The 18,048-nt window shown below is 36.1% G+C and overlaps 1 protein-coding gene across 2 annotated transcripts in view; it reads left to right on the plus strand.

Moving 5' to 3' along the window:
* Window positions 1–18,048, plus strand: part of CERS6 (ceramide synthase 6) — a 302,521-nt gene that overhangs the window by 87,935 nt on the left and 196,538 nt on the right. For both annotated transcript variants that reach the window (XM_038584736.1, XM_038584737.1), the window contains exons 2-3: window positions 5,181–5,286; window positions 17,158–17,288. In XM_038584736.1, coding sequence (XP_038440664.1) covers window positions 5,181–5,286; window positions 17,158–17,288 — 237 coding nt within the window. The remainder of the gene's footprint in view (window positions 1–5,180; window positions 5,287–17,157; window positions 17,289–18,048) is intronic.

An 18,048-nucleotide genomic window follows, 5' to 3' on the forward strand; every position in this document is an offset into this window, starting at 1 on the left:
GTGTTCTATTAGTTTCAGGTGTACAGTATAATGATTCAGCACTTCTGTACATCCCATTCACACATCACAGCAAGTGTCCTCCTTAATCCTCACCTCCTATTTCATCCATACGTATCCCCAACCACCTCCCTCCTGGTAACCATCAGTGTGTTCTCTATAATTAAGGGTCTGTTTCCTTGGCTTGCCTCTCTCTCTCTTTTATTACTTTGATTATTTATTTTGTTTCTTGAATTCCACATATGAGTGAAATCGTGTGGTATTTGTATTTCTCTGACTAGCTTGTTTCACTTAGCATTATGCTGTTTCTAGCTCCATCCTTATTGTTGCAAATAGCAAGATTTCATTCTTTTTTATGGCTGAGGAATATTCTATTGTGTAAATATACCACATCTTCTTTATCCATTCATTACTTGATGGATACTTGGGCTGTTTCCATAATTTGGCTATTATAGATAGTTCTTCTATAAACATTGGGGTGCATGTATACCTTTGAATTAGTATTTTTATATTCTTTGGGTAAATACCCGGTAGTGTAATTACTGGGTCATAGAGTAGTTCTATTTTTAACTTTTTGAGGAGCTCCATACTGCAAAAACAGAATTTTTCTAATTATTTTTTAATTGAAATCTTCCTTGAGATTGTTACAAATTCACATGCAATTATAAGAAGTAATACACTGAAAGTTCATGTACTCTTTATCCAGTTTCCTCCAATAGTAAATTTTACAAAATTATAGTATAATATTACAACCAGGATGTTTACAGTTATAAAATCTGCTGAACTTATTCAGATTTCTCCAGATGTACTTATGCTCATTTGTGCGTGCATGTGTGTGTGTGTGTGTGTGTGTGTGTGATTTAATTCTATGCATTCATATCATGTGTAGGTTTCTGTATACTCCACTGTAGTCTTACAACTATTTTGAAAAGTGCAGGAAATGCTAGAGTTGGAAAGAACTGAAAGTTTCTGGCCATGTTCCCCCCTGAAGAGTACATGGTATTAAGTGATTGGAACTAATATTTACCCTCTAAACATGTATTTATTTTTAAAATTAATTTCCTTTAACATATTATAAACATTTTGAGTACAGTGATCACTTTGTGTTTTGTTGTACCTTTATCCACATCCCAGCCCAGAGCTTACTTTGGTGCTCTGTGCAAAGATGTTTAATTCATGTTTAAAATACAAATATAGGGATGCCTGGGTGGCTTACCAGTTGAGTGTCTGCCTTTGGCTCAGGTCGTGATCCCAGGGTCCTGGGATCGAGTCCTGCATCAGAGAGGGGGAGCCTGCTTCTCCCTCTGCCTTTCTCTCTGTGTCTCTTTCGTGAATAAATAAATCTAAAAAAATAAAAAAATAAAAAAATACAAATACATGTTAAATGGAATTAAAAAGTAGAAATGTCTTAGGTATTTTCTCTTTTAAATTGAGAATAGTATTTTTCAAAGCTCACATCCTTATTATGTTTCCTTGCACATATGTTCTACTACATGAAAGGACTTTATGAATGTTTGATCTTGTGAAGGCAGTGTTGCTACCTTTGATAAAAAAGTAATTAGGTGAGCATTTCCTGGTAAAGGTAATCATCAAAATTTGGAAGTACATGTTTCCTTTTAACTATTGTATTTGGAGGTAGGCCCCCTCCCCCTGTTCCCCATCTATCTCTGTGTCGCTACAAACCTGTGAAAGACAGCTTCGGTGAACTTATTTCTGTTAGAGCAAGCATTGAAGAAAAAAAATCCACCTTTTCTCTAATGGACTATAGCACCAGGTAACAAAATGACAGTAGTTGTGTCATGGGTTTCATTTGGTGTTTAATACTGTCTCTGAAAAAACAAAATGCCCAGGAGTGATTCACAAATTCTTTTTTTTTTTTTTTGATTCACAAATTGGAGAATAAGCACAAATAAAATTTTTGTATTTTCATATAATTAGGGATACTGTTAGGAAAATAAAAAAACATATCTTCTCTTATTTGAGACTTCAAATTAGATGTTTTCTGCCTATCTTGTGAAGTTTTTTAAATCTTGGAAATTAAGTGTCTGGCTGTGCATACTAGATAAATTGAAATGGAAACGCCTAGTGAGGGGTAATAGAGCTAACACCAGTACCATGTGTGTAGCTTCAACTGAGGCAAGTGATTACTCTATCTGATGACCCTTGTCTTTTTCAATTGCCTGTTTAGGTTTCTGTGCTTGTTTGCTTGGTACTGTTAGAATGTGTTGGGTAGACACGGTATGGCACAGTGTAGCTGAAGCTTCTCTGGGCCCAGAGAAGTCACGATGTGTAAATACTATATGATCTGAAACCATACAGATGTCGCACATCAAAAGTTTTGGACAAAGAAACCATGTGACATCATGTTTTAACATATATGTGTATTTGTACATGCAATTTATATTATTATTATAATAATAGCTATTATTAAATTTCCATGTATATGGGTAGATTGAGGCACAGAGAGATTTCTGCAGCTACGATGGCACAGCCAGATAGTGGTAGAGATTATTTCCACCCTATCCTTTGGAATTCACTTTAAAAATCGGTTTACAGAGCAACATATTTACTTGATAATTTTGATTACCAAAATTTGATAAGCTTGGTGATCATGGAATATGCCTTTTTCAAGATGCTGTTGCATTTGTTCTTGAAATTTAGAGAAGAGTTTTTAAGAAGTGGTTTGAAGCTTAAGAAGAAGAGAAATGTGTAAGGCATTGTATTGCATAATAGATATTAAAAAACCTTTTGGAATGTGTTTTCTGAGTTACTGCAGGATGATAGCAACGGTGAAGAAGTGGCTTTTGAATAAATTCTGTTGACTGAATTTCTTGACTCTCTTACTGCTTGCCCACAGAGAAGGTCTGTTAACTTGTAAACAGCACTCAAAACAGTGGTAGCAACAATGAAGACGTATTTACTAAAGATAACCAGTTGATCATGTTTCTTAACCTCCTTATGTGTAAGCCTAGGCGTTGTCATGGTGTATGCAGAGGTGAAACTATCATCCTCTGCATTTAGACTCTTAACTCTTTAGAAGATAGAAAAAAGACCATGTACTAGAATAGAAGGATATTACAAGGATGATGGCAAATTCAGAAAGGAAATTTGAACATTGTTTTAGAAGTTGTGGGGATGGGGAAGAAGAGAGAAGGCTGGGGAGAAATCCAGCAGGGAAGATAAAGGCAACCCATGATGAATTGATGTTGGCCCTTATACCAATTTAATCTTGCTATTTTACCTTTTTTCCCCACTCTTGCTGGACCTTGTAATGTATCTTTTCACACTTCTATCAAAGAGGAGGCAAAAAACCACAAAGCAGGAAACTTTGTCAAGAAAACAAGTTCTAGGGCAGCCCTGGTGGCTTAGCGGTTTAGCCCAGGGCCTGATCCTGGAGACCCAGCATCAAGTCCCGTGTTGGGCTCCCTACATGGAGCCTGCTTCTCCCTCTGCGCCTCTCTCTCTCTCTCTCTCTCTCTCATGAATAAATAAAATCTAAAAAAAAAAAAAAAAAAAAAGAAAAGAAAACAAGTTCTGGACTCTCTTCCATGGGCATTACCCATCATACTTCACCCCCCCCCCCCCCCCCCCACTAGTTCTGGCCATAGTTTCATGATTATTCATAGTAAAGACCCAGAATGAAAAAGATTACATTTCTCTTTAAGAAGGTGGGGGAATAGGTAATATATCTTAGAACACTTTACATTAAAAAGAACTGAGAACGCAAGTTTGGGGAAAACTTCAGATTCTAGAACACTTACATACTGAGGAGGGGTGGTTAGTCCTTCTTCCTAACTTTGTCTCAGAGAGCCCAGTGAAACAGGTTTTTTTTTTTTTTTTTTTTTTGCAATGAAACGGTTATTAAAATCACATTTTCTGTATATTTCTTTCCTGGTTTAGGCTTGCATGTACAGCACTCCATTTTCCTGTTTGAATAAATGTCTTCTCTTTAACTTGAAATAGGATCCAATAGGGTATTATGTGGTGAATATATGTAAACTTCATTAGTCCCACTTAAAAAAATTCCTTTGTCTACTATCCTTTAATCTCATCAACTAATATTAAAGAGGCTTCCTGATCTGTTTTGTACATTTATCAGTTGTTGCCTTTGGCCAACATTAAATTAATTTGGGTAATGCTTTCATCGGATATTATATTATACTGTATTAGTAGAAAATGTTAGAGGGTGGGAGGGTGAGGGGATGGGTAACTGGGTGACAGGCACTGAGGAGGGCACTTGATGGGATGAGCCCTAGGTGTCATACTATACGTTGGCAAATTGAATTTAAATAAAAAATAAATGTTAGATGTCATTACTGAAGAGAAACAATCACAAAACCTTATTTCTTGAACATTTAGTCTAAAACAGCTCTTAAGGTTATAAGTACTTAAAAAAAAAGCTTTAGAGATGTCACCATACCTTTGGCGCCCCATGCCCTCCCTCTCCTATTCCTTCAGTGCCTCATTCACATATCAAACATGACCAGAAATGAAGTTATGTCTTTGCATTCTTCTTGACATAGTCATTTGCTTAGGATAAAACAGTGTGGCAGATGTTTGTAATTATTGCAGACTTTTCAACTTGTCTGGGACATCATACTGTCTGACATCGTTCATTACTCTGTATGAGAAAGACACGAATAACCATAAAGCAGGAATTTTGAGAAGCCATAAGGAATTGGGGCTGAATATAGTGTGCTTTGATTATAGAGACAAAAATGGCCAATTTTATGATGTAGAGGTGATCAAAGGTACATTTTCCATGTATAATCAGATGGTTAGTAAATACTTTCTCACAAATACTTTTTCACAGCAAAAATACATGAGCAATGACAATTGTTAGCCGGATGTTAGTAAGAAAAACAAATCATTTAAAATGATTTTTATCTGTTTCACTTCTGTCACATATGTGATTTCGTAGTCTTTTTACCTGTTCAGTCTTATGAGAACTTAAGGATCAGGAGATTTAAATGTTATAAAAGGATTTCTTTTTTACTGTTACTGCTGGAGGACTAAAAGAAAGAAAGTTAAACTGGCTTTACAGTGACCAACGTATGTTCGCTCAGCACTTTGTTGGGACAGTTGAGTAATATGTAGTTAATTGGTGACATTAAGAGCAGTTATAGAAAGAATGACTTCCTCTGACCTTTTTCTTTCTTTCTTTTTTTTTTTTTTTTTTAAAGATTTGTAGCCAAACCATGTGCCATAGCCCTCAACATCCAGGCCAATGGACCACAAATTGCCCAGCCAAATGCCATTCTGGAAAAGGTCTTCACTGCAATTACGAAGGTATGATTATCTTTTTGTATGGTTTGAATTATCATGACCACCATTCTTAATCTGTATTTGATCCCTTCTCTCCTGAGTTTGAGAACTAATTGCCCATCCTCATGCTTGAAAGAAGCTGGGTAGAAGCTGAATAATAGTGGGCATGTTTGAGACCTGTTTGTTTACTCTAACATTGATTTTAGATGCTTGTCTGTAAAGAACAGTCTAGATTAGATACTGATTCATCTAATTCTGTGCCTCTCTTACTCTCACATGACATGAAACAGCATATATAACAGTTGGATAGGATTTTGCGGAGATGACAAGGTAGACCTGAGGAATATAATTAATGTACAGACGCACCATAGAAATATTGTGGGTTTGGTCTGAGACCACTGCAATAATGCAAATATTACAATAAGGTGAGGCAAATGAATTTTTTGGTTTCCCAGTACATATAAAAGTCATGCTTACACTGTACAGTAGTCTGTTAAGGGTTCAATAGCATTATGTCTAAAAAAAATGTAGATACTTTAATTTAAAAATATTTTATTGCTAAAAAAATGCCAACCATCATCTGAGCTTTCAGCAAGTTGTAATGTTTTTGTTGGTAGAAGTTCTTGTCTGCATGTTGACGGTTGCTGAGTGATCAGGGTGGTGGTTGCTGAAGTTTGGGGTGATTGTGGCAACTTCCTAAAATAAGACAGTAATAAAGTTTGCTGCGTTGGTTGACTCTTCCTTTGTGAAAAATTTCTCTGTAGCATGGATAGCATGAGTAGCAATGCTGTTTGATGCCATTTTACCTTTCTTTCAAAAGTGGAATCTATCCTCTCAGGCCCCACCGCTGCTTTATCAACTAAGTTTACGTAATATTCTAAATCTTTTCTTGTCATTTCAGTAATCTTTGCAGCATCTCACCAAGGGGAAATTTCATCTTAAGAAACCACTTTCTTTGTTCATTCATAAGAAGCAACTTCTTATCCATTAAGGTGTTATCAAGAGATGGCAGCAATTCAAATATAATACTAATCAAAAGGCTGGAAATATTGAAGAGTTACCAAACCATGAGACAGAAACACATAATGAGCAAATGCCATTAAAAAAAAAAATGGCAATGATAGACTTATTCGATGCAGGGTTGCCACACACTTTCAATATGTAAAAAATGCAGTGATTTGCAAAGAGCAATAAATGAAGTGCAATAAAATGTGGTACACCTGCAGGTGTGAGAAAAAGTGCCCATTTGCTTATAGCATTGTCTTTCTGTTTCTGCGGTTATGGTTCATAGGCAGATGTAAACAAAAGAGGGAACAATTGAAGAACAGCAGAGTTGCAACATGAAAGAATGAAGGACAAGGGTCTGGAGAGTTTTAAGTCACAGATTCACTGTAGAGAAAATAGGAAAAGAGATAATCGTTGTGGTGAGTTAAAGTCCAAAGTAGGATCTGGGGGAGCAGAGCAGGGCAGGGTGCAGATAGTTGCTCCTCAGCTGATAGATAACACTTAAGAACAAAGAAGGGTTGGGACTAAGGTTGGTGACTTAGTGGTTGAGCATCTGCGTTTGGCTCAGGTCATGATCCCAGGGTCCTGGGATCGAGTTCCACATTGGGCTCCCCACAGGGAGCCTACTTCTCCCTCTGCCTATGTCTCTGCCTCTTTCTGTGTCTCTCATGAATAAATAAATAAAATCTTAAAAAAAAAATAAAAAGGGAGGAGAAAGATGGAAGCCACAAACCCTCCATCTCAGGCCATGAGGAAGCACATCATAGCATCCAAGTATCTTCTTACACGTTTCTCTATCTTGTCCTCTGGTGTGGATAAGAAAGAAGACCAGGAAAAGTGTAACATTCTAGGAGAAGTGTTGTTGTCTGTATATTAAATGATTCATTTCCCCTTTTTCATTTTTCTGGGACAATTACTCAGGCTTCTAAAATGTGATTTGACAGTATTAAGTTTTATTCCTGTTCTGGTATTTGTATTGTTAACCATTTGCATTCCTTGTTTCTTGTCTGAAACCTGTTAATTCAAATATTCAAACATTTTTGTTTATTTTATCATCTTTATTTCTGTTAAGATTCTCTAAGATTCCCCCCCACCAAATGGTATTTTTCCTGGAGTGGTAGAAGAAAACACTAGGTATTTTTTTATACCGCTGCTAGGAAGAAGAGAAGAATGTATGAGATTTTACAAAAAGCTCTTCTGCTAGTATTATAGGAAGATTTTAAATTACAAAGTTTTAACCTGAAGGGGCACAATACAGTACTTAAGGGAGAAAATATTAAGAAAAAACTTGTATTTTCATTTAACATACCAATTTACTGTGAGAAACACTTCTTTCCCTCTGAAACAGCAGAAGGGTAAGAAGTTATCAGGTTTTTTAAAAATGAGATTATAATATATTTGTATTCACCTTGTGAACTACTCAAAATGCATAATGAAATGAGTTTTCTACCCAAATGTTATGTCTCCCTTTAGAAACTCTGCAGTGGACATTTTATTCCCTTGCCTTATGTTTATTATGGTTACTGGAGAAATTTGCCCCATAAAGATAATAAAAGGATTTTGCACTCAGGTTGACAGCTCTAGAGAATATTTGCTTCTAGCTAATTTTAATCATATTCTCTTAGTTTCCAAGGTGATTCACTGGACATTTTTACATGATTAGAGGAGAAGCCTCATGTGTTAAATATAAATGTAGCAAAAGTTGGAACATTATTTCCTTGAATTCTTTATAGTTGTCCAGTGTTATTTATGATATAAGAAAGTAACAGGTCAGTTGACCAGAATAGGAGTAGCAGGACTTGGAGAGTCTCAGAGTATTTGTATGTGTTTGAGTGATCATCCACCAACCTGGCCTTGACTGTGGTTCCAGATCACCTTTGGAGTAGGGCATGGTTATCATCTTTCAAATGTGTAGGGATGCACTCTCAAAACCCTTAAAATCTGCTCTGTATATATAGGATTGGCTACATAATTTGTGGAGTCAGTGCAGAATGAAAATGCAGGGTCTCCTTTTTAAAAAGTATGAAAAAAAATACCCTTCAAGGCATAAAAATATAAAGCTTTTTCTTTTCTTCCATAGGTTCTTTTTCTTGACTTGTCAAGGTCAAGGTATTTTGGTATTTGCTATTCAATGTCTTGCTCCCTCAGGCATGGGGATACTTAGGAAAAGCAAGTACAGAACCTCACGGGTACCTGGGACCCAGTCCTCTGACTTTGTGTACACAGAGCCCACCACCTGCTGAGTACTGTCTCTTGCCAGTCACTAGGCTGACATGCCTGCCCTTCTCTGGCCAGAGGTGGAGAAATTGAGACAGGTTTCTTCCCTTTCCATGAGCCTATTGCCCTAACCCACAGTGGACAATTAACTCCCAAGGGTATTGCAATCTCTACATCAGGACATACTTGGTACCTGGATTGGGGTAAGCAAGAGGCTCGTCCCCATTGATTCACCCATCAAATACAATACCCAGCCTAGGGTGCAGGTGGCTGCCTCCATGTCCCATACTGAGACACTGTGGGGTACACACACCTGACTCTAGTGTTTTCCATGCTTGCACCTGAGGCAGCAGTAGTTACTAGACAGAGTGGGAATGGGGAGGAGGCTTCAGGAGCTCAGGGAGTCGGGACAGAGAAATAAGTTCCCCAGAACTTGTCTAGGGGGAGTGGTAGGACTGACTGTGTGTGAGCCAAGACTGAGCCCCTGACACATGTTCTTCTGTCTCATTGGACTTAATATACAAAATACCGATTCCATGACAAAATTATTAAGAATTTGGATAGCAGCCATAGAGCTTGAAACCCCAAAGCATGGACCTTTCTGAATGTGGATCTCTTTATCTTTAGCCCTGACTCTGTAATTCTCATCTATGTAATTATCTGATGAATTTGCATCCCTTTGTGTTAACAGTCTTTCTTTTTGAGGTAATGTCTGTCTATTTTTCTGTATACTTGGTATAAATAAATTTGTGTGTAGAGTTGTTTACTTAAGTATGTTTATTTACATTTTGGGAATTGTCCTGCCATATTATTGGCACATATGTATAATCCCCACAGCTTCACTTTTCTAATCAAATCAATTCTTGAGCCACTGAGGGAAAAATATATATGTCAGCTGTGAGACCAGATTTTATGATCCAGAGAAATCATATCATCATCCACTTTTGGTATGTTACTCTGTATTTTTAAAATTATAGGCAAATTTCCTGTAATTTGTTCTCTCTTACTATCCTCTTATGCCCATCTCTTTCTTTCCTTTTTACTTTCCTTTTCCCTTCCAGTATTTGTTATGAATATTAAAATCAACCTAGGTATTTCTGGAATAAAAATGTCTATATAGCATTGTTCATTTCTTTCCTTGGAAATCTTTTTTTTTTTTTTTTTTTAAGATTTATTTATTTTAGAGAGAGAGCAGCAGCAGGGAGAGAGAGAGAAAAAACACAAGTGGAGGAAGTGGCAAGGGACCGTCCCAACAGGGGGCTCAATCCCAGGACCCTGAGATCATGACCCTAGCTGAAATCAAGAGTCTGGTCCTTAACTGACCCAGTCACCTCGGAAATCTTAAAAAAGAAAATAAACTAAGGAAAACAATTAAAAAATGCAAAACAATTAAAAAACACACAAAGAAGAAAGAAAATCACCCAAATTTTATTTTTGGTAAACTAGTAGATACATACCTCTAAATTTCAAAATGTATATAAAGGCTAACAAAGAATAGTTGAGGGTTGGGCAGAAGCCAAGTAGGAGGAAGTAAAGAACAAGAAGTGTGAATGGAGGGCCCAGTGGGGGTAGCTGTCACTAAAGCCAGCAAAAACACAACTCTTGAATGAGAGGGAGACAAAAGCCCTAACCACTGTTTGTAACACTAGGTATAGGAGCAAGGCCAGCAAATGTCCTCCTGGACTCAGTTTAATTCAGATAACTGGAATAAGTACACAGAAAACTATATGGATGGCACATTTTCAGGAGACAGTCTATCTCTGTGGCAGCTGAACTGCAAGAGCACTCACCCTGCTCCACATACTACCAGGAGCTGGTCAAAGAAATCAGTTCACTCAATGATGAATAATAAGGAACACACAGCATCAAAGACAAAAAAAGAATGTAAAGCAATGTTTATTAACAGAAATTGTCACTAGAAAAATGAGGCCACAGGGCAAATGAAAATTGTGATTAAATATTTTACTAGGGGCACCTGGGTGGCTCAGTGGTTTAGCGTCTGCTTGTGGCTCAGGTCGTGATCCCAGAGTCCTAGGACAGAGAGTCCCACATCAGGCTCTCCACAGGGAGCCTTTTTCTCCCTCTGCCTATGTCTCTGCCTCTTTCTCTGTCTCTCATGAATAAATAAATAAAATCTTTAAAAGTAAGTAAATAAAAAAAAATTTAGTATAAATTTAAAAAAAAAAATAGAAGTGCCTAAGTGGCTCACTCAGTTGGGTGCCTGACTCAATTTTGGCTCACATCATGATCTCAGTGTCATGGGATCAAACCCTGAGTAGGCTCTGTACTCAGCGAGGAGTCTGATTGAGATTGATTCTCACTCCCCATCTCCCTCTGTCCCTCCCCCCACTCATACACTCTCTCAAATAAATAGATAAATCTTAAAAAAAAAAAAACCACAAACCACTAAAAAAGCAATAACTCTGTGAAGGAAGACTGCAAAAACTCTAAGAAAAAATAGTTGGTCAACAGAGAAAGATGCAGTGTGAGCTGGGAGGGTCAGGAAAATGTACTAACACTTGCACAGAAATGAAGACAAAATCGGAAAGAACACAGGAAATACTAGACATTGCCGAAGATTCAGCAAGGAGTGCGGGAGATGGAAATAATAAAACTGAATTAAATGAAACAAAAAAGAGCTAAAAATAATTAGATATATAGCTCAAGCAGATCCAACATCTGCCTTATTAGAATCCCTCAAGGAAAAGTAAAGTAGAATAAATATTGAAAGATATGATTCAAGAAAATTTTCTAAAATAAATGGAGATTTATTTATTTATTTGTTTGTTTATTTATTTATTATTTTTAAAGTAAAATTTATTTATTCATGAGAGACACACAGAGAGAGGCAGAGACAGAGGCAGAGGGAGAAGCAGGCTCCATGCAGGGAGCCCAATGTGGGACTTGATCCCAGAACTCCTGGGATCACACCCTGTGCCAAAGGCAGATGCCCAACTGCTGAGCCACCCAGGCGTACCAAGAGATTTATTTTAATATGTTAATGAAAATATAGTAAAAATTGACCCAAGAAGCTTTCATTACTGGACTTGAAAATTAAAAGAATTCTTTGAGCAGACAACCAAAAATATCTAATCATTTCTTTTTTTTTTTTTTTCTAATCATTTCTTTAGGAAAAAATATCAGCATGAATTTAGTCTTCTTTGTAGAAACATTTCCAACATTTTTTTAAAAAGATCTTATTTATTTATTCATGAGAGAGAGAGAGAGAGGCAGAGACACAGGCAGAAGGAGAAGCAGGCTCCCTGCAAGAAGCCCGATGTGGGACTCAATCCTGGATCCCAGGATCACACCCTGAGCCTAAGGCAGATGTTCAACTGCTGAGCTACCCAGGCGTCACTATTTCCAACATTTTTAAGGAAAATGTGAACTAAGAATTTTATATTTAGGCAAATTGTTTTTGTTCTGTAACAGTTAAAGACAAACAGATTTGAACATGCAAAAATGGGGGAATTGTTCTCCTGAGTCCTTTTTGAAAAACTATTATAATCATTGATTTCAGCCAATGAAGATGTTGCTGGAGTGTCATTAAGGTTTGAATACATTTAAACCGTTAAATGTGAGGATTAGGATGACAACAGAATGTAAATATTCTATGTTCTCACATTGTAGAAGTGATACAACTAACAGTATTTGAGATGGGGAGGGGAAGGAAGGCAGGAGGTAGAATAAATTCAGTGATTGCATAATCTCTAGGAGGTGAGAGTCAAAACCAATCAGTTTAAGCAGCCAAATTGGGTAATAGAAGTACAAGCATATTAAACGATAAAAGAGTAAACTGTAAAAGAGATAAAATTATCATCTAGTATTAAGTGGGAGGAAGAGGAAACATACTAATTTTGAATATTGCTCATATGGAATTATTGATTGAAAACAAACATAATTACAGTTATGGAAAACCACTAGAACAAAAATTACCCATAAAAAGGAAGGAAAATAAGCCATATTTGCTTGCCAAGATTAAATTTTTTTTAAAATTAAAACAGCATAACAATTCATGTGACAGAACTGTAAGCAAACTTATCAGTTATATCAATATACGTAAATGGGCTTGAATCATCTAATAAAAACTAATACAGATTTAGGTCACATAGCTGATAGAGACACCTTCAGATAAAGTAATTACAAATATTGAAAATAAAAGGATGAGTAAAAGTATATAGACAAATACAAATAATAAAGTAGGATTTTTATTTTTACATAAAAGTGGAAGCCAGGCCAAAAAGTATTAAGTGAAATGAAAAATTGGCTTTTTCTTGCCAAAGGATACAATTCATAAAAAAGATAAAGTGGTTATGACTAATATGCATTGAATGTCAGTGTATCCATATACTCATAAAAAAGAATGAAAGAAGAAATAACTTAATAGCAGGAGATTTTAATTTACCTCTCAGTCATGACAGATTAAGTGAACAAAATGTAAAACAGAAGATAGAAATTCTAAGAGGCATAATTAATGAGGGAGATCTAAGTGGTACATTTAGAACCTTATATTCTGAATGTAGAGACCATACTTTCTTTAGAAGTACCTGCTAAATATTTACAAAAATTGACCTTTATTATAAATACAACACTAATTTTAAAAATAGGCACAACTTAACATTAGAAATCAGAAAACAGAAAATCTCTTGCTTTCCTAATCTTAATCCGTTCTTGGATAAAAAATAGAATTTCAGAATATTTGGTAACAGAGATCATGAAAGCCTCACTCATTTGTACTGCCAAAGCAGTGCTCAGATGAATAGAGTTTGCTATTCTAACTCTAAACTCTAAACTTTAGAAAAAGAACAACAAAACAAAATGAAGGCAGGCAGAAGGCAAAAGTTAACAATAAATGCAGAAATTGTGTTTAAACTATAGAATTGAAGATCAATTCAAAAATATCTGTTTAATTTTTTTTACAGAAAGTCAGCTAATCCAATAAAAAATAAGCATAAATTTACAACATAATAATTAGCAGCATTATAACATCACAGAAATGGAGGAAAATAAAAAGGATATATTTCTGTTAATGTGGCAAATAAAATGTAAGATAAATAAATATAAAAACTTGGGTAAAATGCAAATTATTCTAGGAAAATAAAATTTACCAACTATCTCTCTCTCCCTCCATGCCCCCCCATATATATATGTTTGTCTGCATGTATATATAAAGATCAAAATCAAAGAGCTAAACTGCAAAAAGGTAGCAGGCTCAGATGTTCTCAAAAGAAAAATTCTAACATACTCTTAAAGAGCAGATAATCCCAATGCTATTTTAAACTATATTAAAGCATAGATAATTAAGAAAGTCATTCAAATTCTCTTTTTATGTAGCAATAAAACATTAATTAACAATAAAGTCTGACAGATTAAACCCAAAAAATAAGACTAGAAACCGAACTTACTAATATCAATGAAAAAAATCCCAAATAAAAATTAGTAAACAGAACTTAGCAGCACAGTAAAGAATTATTTATCATCACCAGAGAGGATTTATTCTAGGGATGCAAGGCCTTCCCTATATTCAGTATTACAAAAATGTATATGATACATCATCATAATAGATCAAAAGAGAAAAAGTATGTAATCATCTGCATGGATGCTGAAATCTACCATTATTGTGATTAAAACCAAGTTACCTTTTTCTTAACACGATAAACACATTTGTGTGTCAGCTCCAAATCTGGCCTGTTGCTTAATGAGAAACAGTGGTATTCTCACTCAAGTCTGGAACAAATGGAGATGCTTATAATCACTACTCTGCATTGTGCTCAGTTTTACACAGAAATAGTGAATAGATAAGAGAAAGAAAGGCATAAAAATTAGAAATGAGGAGGTGAAGCTATTGCTGTTTGAATTCACTGAGTCCTTACTATATTTTAGGTGAAAAAAGATACTAAAAATCTCCTTTGTTTGTAGAGCTTACATTCTCGTTACATGTTATAATATGACTGCATACTTGGAAAAGTAAAAGAATCAAGTGAAAAGTTACCACGAACAAAACCAGAAAAGATAATATTCCTAGGGATAAATGTAACAAGGATGTGCAAGATAAGTAGGTAATTTTGAAGAATACAAAAGACAAATTGGGTAAACATGGTAGTTCACCCTACATTAATTTCTCAAACATTTGGAGTAGGGAAAATTTTTCTTATGACCCCAAATTCAGAAGTTATAACAGAAAAAACTGAGAAGTTCATATATGCTTTTTAAAAACTTCAAGAAAAAACAAGCAGAAAACCCATGGCAAATTCTAAAACACAAAGACATTGGTACAAATTATGCAACCTATGCTATGGTACAGACAAAGGAAAAAATGTGCAATCGATATGAAAAGATTGTTCATTAAAAGGAAGTAGAAAATGGTTTTTCGGGATCCCTGGGTGGCGCAGCGGTTTGGCGCCTGCCTTTGGCCCAGGGCGCGATCCTGGAGACCCGGGATCGAATCCCACGTCGGGCTCCCGGTGCATGGAGCCTGCTTCTCCCTCTGCCTGTGTCTCTGCCTCTCTCTCTCTCTCTCTCTGTGACTATCATAAATAAATAAAAATTAAAAAAAAAAAAAAAGAAAAAAAAAAGAAAATGGTTTTTCCTCTTTCAAAAAAAGAAATCAAGTTAAAAAATATACTGAGACACTATTATCAGACACTATTATACTGAGACACTATTATCAGACTGGGAAAAAGTTGAGAAATCTGATCATGGTGAGGCACTGGGAAATGCACACTCTTGTTTGTGTAAGTATAAATTGGTAAAATCATTAGTGAAGGTAATTTTTCAATATCTAAGGTTGTGAATGCATAGGCCTTTGATCTACATTTGCTTCCAGGAATTTATCTCTATGTCTGCCTGTATAAAATGCTCTATGACAAGATGATTTATTACAGCATTGTTTATAGTAGTGGAAGTCTAGAAGGTACTTAAATGCCCATTAACTGGAGAGTGGATAAGTAAATTATAGTATATCCTGACAATTCTACAAAAGAAGGAGGGCATTCTTTATATTTTAATATGGAGGTATTCCAAAATACATAGTAAAGTAAAAAGCTCAAAGTTCAGAGTAATACATGTAGTGTGCAACCATTTGTTTGGCAAAGTGATATAAGAATACATGTTCAAATTTACTTATATTTGCATAAAATAACTCTGGAAAATAAACTGATTTAATAACTGATTAGCTGGTAGGAAGACAGAGCATAGTAGGAATAAAATGGGAAGGTAAAACTTTTTTTGTTTTAATTTGTGAACCATGTGAATGCTTTACCTATTCAATAAGCTGAGAAAACAAATTGAATTTAATGATTAATTCCTCTAGGAAAATGGTATAGCCAAGGTGTATAGTAGGATGTGAATTTTTGTCTTCCCTATTTTTTAATTAAGATAGATACAAAAGGAGAGTGTAGATGGTAGATGGTGTCATGACTACTGAAAACAAAAACACGTTACAGTACACATCTCACTGAAAGTGGGCAAAGGACTTTTACAGACACAAGCTTAGCATGTTTTATGACCTCAGTCACAACACTGAGGCCACTTGCTGCATCCCCTGTGTATCTGACATCTTCAGTTACTTGAGATTCTTTGAAAACGTGTCATATGTACATCCCACCTTCGTAACTTGAAGCTGGTCAGCCTGCCTTCCCTTACCCCATTTTTGGTTATTTCCTCTGATCACTAACATCTCGTTAACAATAAAGGAAAGATGCATTAATAAAGGAATAGAACTAACTCAGCTTAGTTTGTTGTGTGGCAGGACATGCTCACATAATTGTGGGCAGGATGGTCCCTAACATATCAGAGAGTAGAGATAAGAAAAGGGAGAAATGAACACTTACTAAGTCTTAGACCAATTTTTTACATTTGGTCTTCACCACAGTCCTCTTTAGGTGGATAAAAAGCCCTAACAGATGAGAGAACCAAGGCTCAGAGGTCATTAGAGCGAGGAATTGAACCTGGTTGGCACTTCATAGTGTTATAGAAATGAGTGAGAGAAAAGAGAAAAGTATCATCCTATGGCGAAACATAAGTAGGGTCTCTTCCCTGTTCACCACGTTTGTGTCTTAAAGTCATGCATAGTTATTGGAAAGATTTGATGGGCATCTAGTCAAAAGGAATAGCCAAGAAGGGGGATAGAAGAGGAATGTGTGAACAGCAGAGCAGAGAGAGAAGAGGAACGAAGAGAACACATGCTTGTTTGTTTTTTTTGAGAACACATGTTTTATAATAGAATTGGTGCTGTAGGCTAAAGTGAGGTCTCTTGAGATTATTCCATGCTTTTGTCTCTCCTAACTTACCCTGAGATAATTGGGTATAGCATTTTTTTTTTTCCTGAGAAAGTAAAAACTTTGAAAGATGCCTCTTCACAAATTCACCTTAACCTAACTCCTTCCTTAAAGGCTAATGGAGCTGACCCAGCCAGTTGGCTGTTTCATTGCATCTCTGTTGCTGATAGGAAGTGCAAGCATCAGAACAAGATTCGTATTTTTCAGTGGTGTTTCCTAATGAGTGATTTTTTTCTGTCCTAAGTGGTTATTTATGTTCATGCTACTAGTGGAAGGACTAGGTGCTCAGTAGTAGCAAGTAGTCAGTATAGGGGGAAGAAAATCTCAATTTAGACAAAGGCAGGTGTGTTTATAGTGAAGATGAAAATGATTTTGCTGGTACCTTGTTTCATAGCATCCTGATGAAAAGAGACTGGAAGGCCTCTCCAAGCAGCTGGACTGGGACGTTCGCAGCATTCAACGCTGGTTTCGACAAAGATGCAACCAGGAGAAGCCAAGCACACTGAGGAAGTTCTGCGAGAGCATGTAAGTTGCTATTTTTCTTTCTGAAAGAAAAAAACTGCTTAAGTACTCATCCTATCCCCGAGGTTAAAAATAAAAGTTTCTTGCAGGCTCCAGCAGCCCCTAAAAAAGCATGCCACCCGGTAGAAAAATAGTCCACAAAAAATTGGGGGAATAGTAGTTTGTAAGGATTTGTGATTTCCACTTTGGATTCAGTAAGTGAAGTTCACGTTCTCATGGAGTTCCTACAAAGTAGGCAGATTACCGGGGCCTGCAGTGATGCCAGCCAGCCACCTCTGAAATATGGCACTAAAAGTCATGACTTAATGGTTTGAATTTTAATAGAGGGGACTTTGTCAAGATGTTCTTTCCACTGGTAAAAGCTGAGATGTTAGATGTATTATCAGAGAGTCATGATGATGCCCCATATTCCTGAAGATTTAAGAAATAACTATATTATATTCCATGGTTGAATTTAATGAAGCATTCCTTTAAGGTGGGGGATGGAATAAAGATCTCTTCCATTTCTGAAATGTGAACTTTATCGTGTATAAATTATATATCAATAAAGCTGTTAAAACTAAAAGACTCACAGAGAACTAGCACAGTGCTATTTTGAAATAGTGACACTCAATACACTAACCTATAGGAAAGTTGGAAAAAGAAATGCTGAAGCATTGAGCACATTTTCAACAAAGAGAAGATGCTGTGCCTTGAGCTCATTGGTCCACTTGGTCTTCATCCTTTGGGATATGAGTGTGTCTTTGTCTAACAGCTCTGTCCT

The sequence above is a fragment of the Canis lupus genome, chromosome 36 (genome assembly GCF_011100685.1).
Source record: "Canis lupus familiaris isolate Mischka breed German Shepherd chromosome 36, alternate assembly UU_Cfam_GSD_1.0, whole genome shotgun sequence".
NCBI classification, from domain to species: Eukaryota; Metazoa; Chordata; class Mammalia; order Carnivora; family Canidae; genus Canis; species Canis lupus.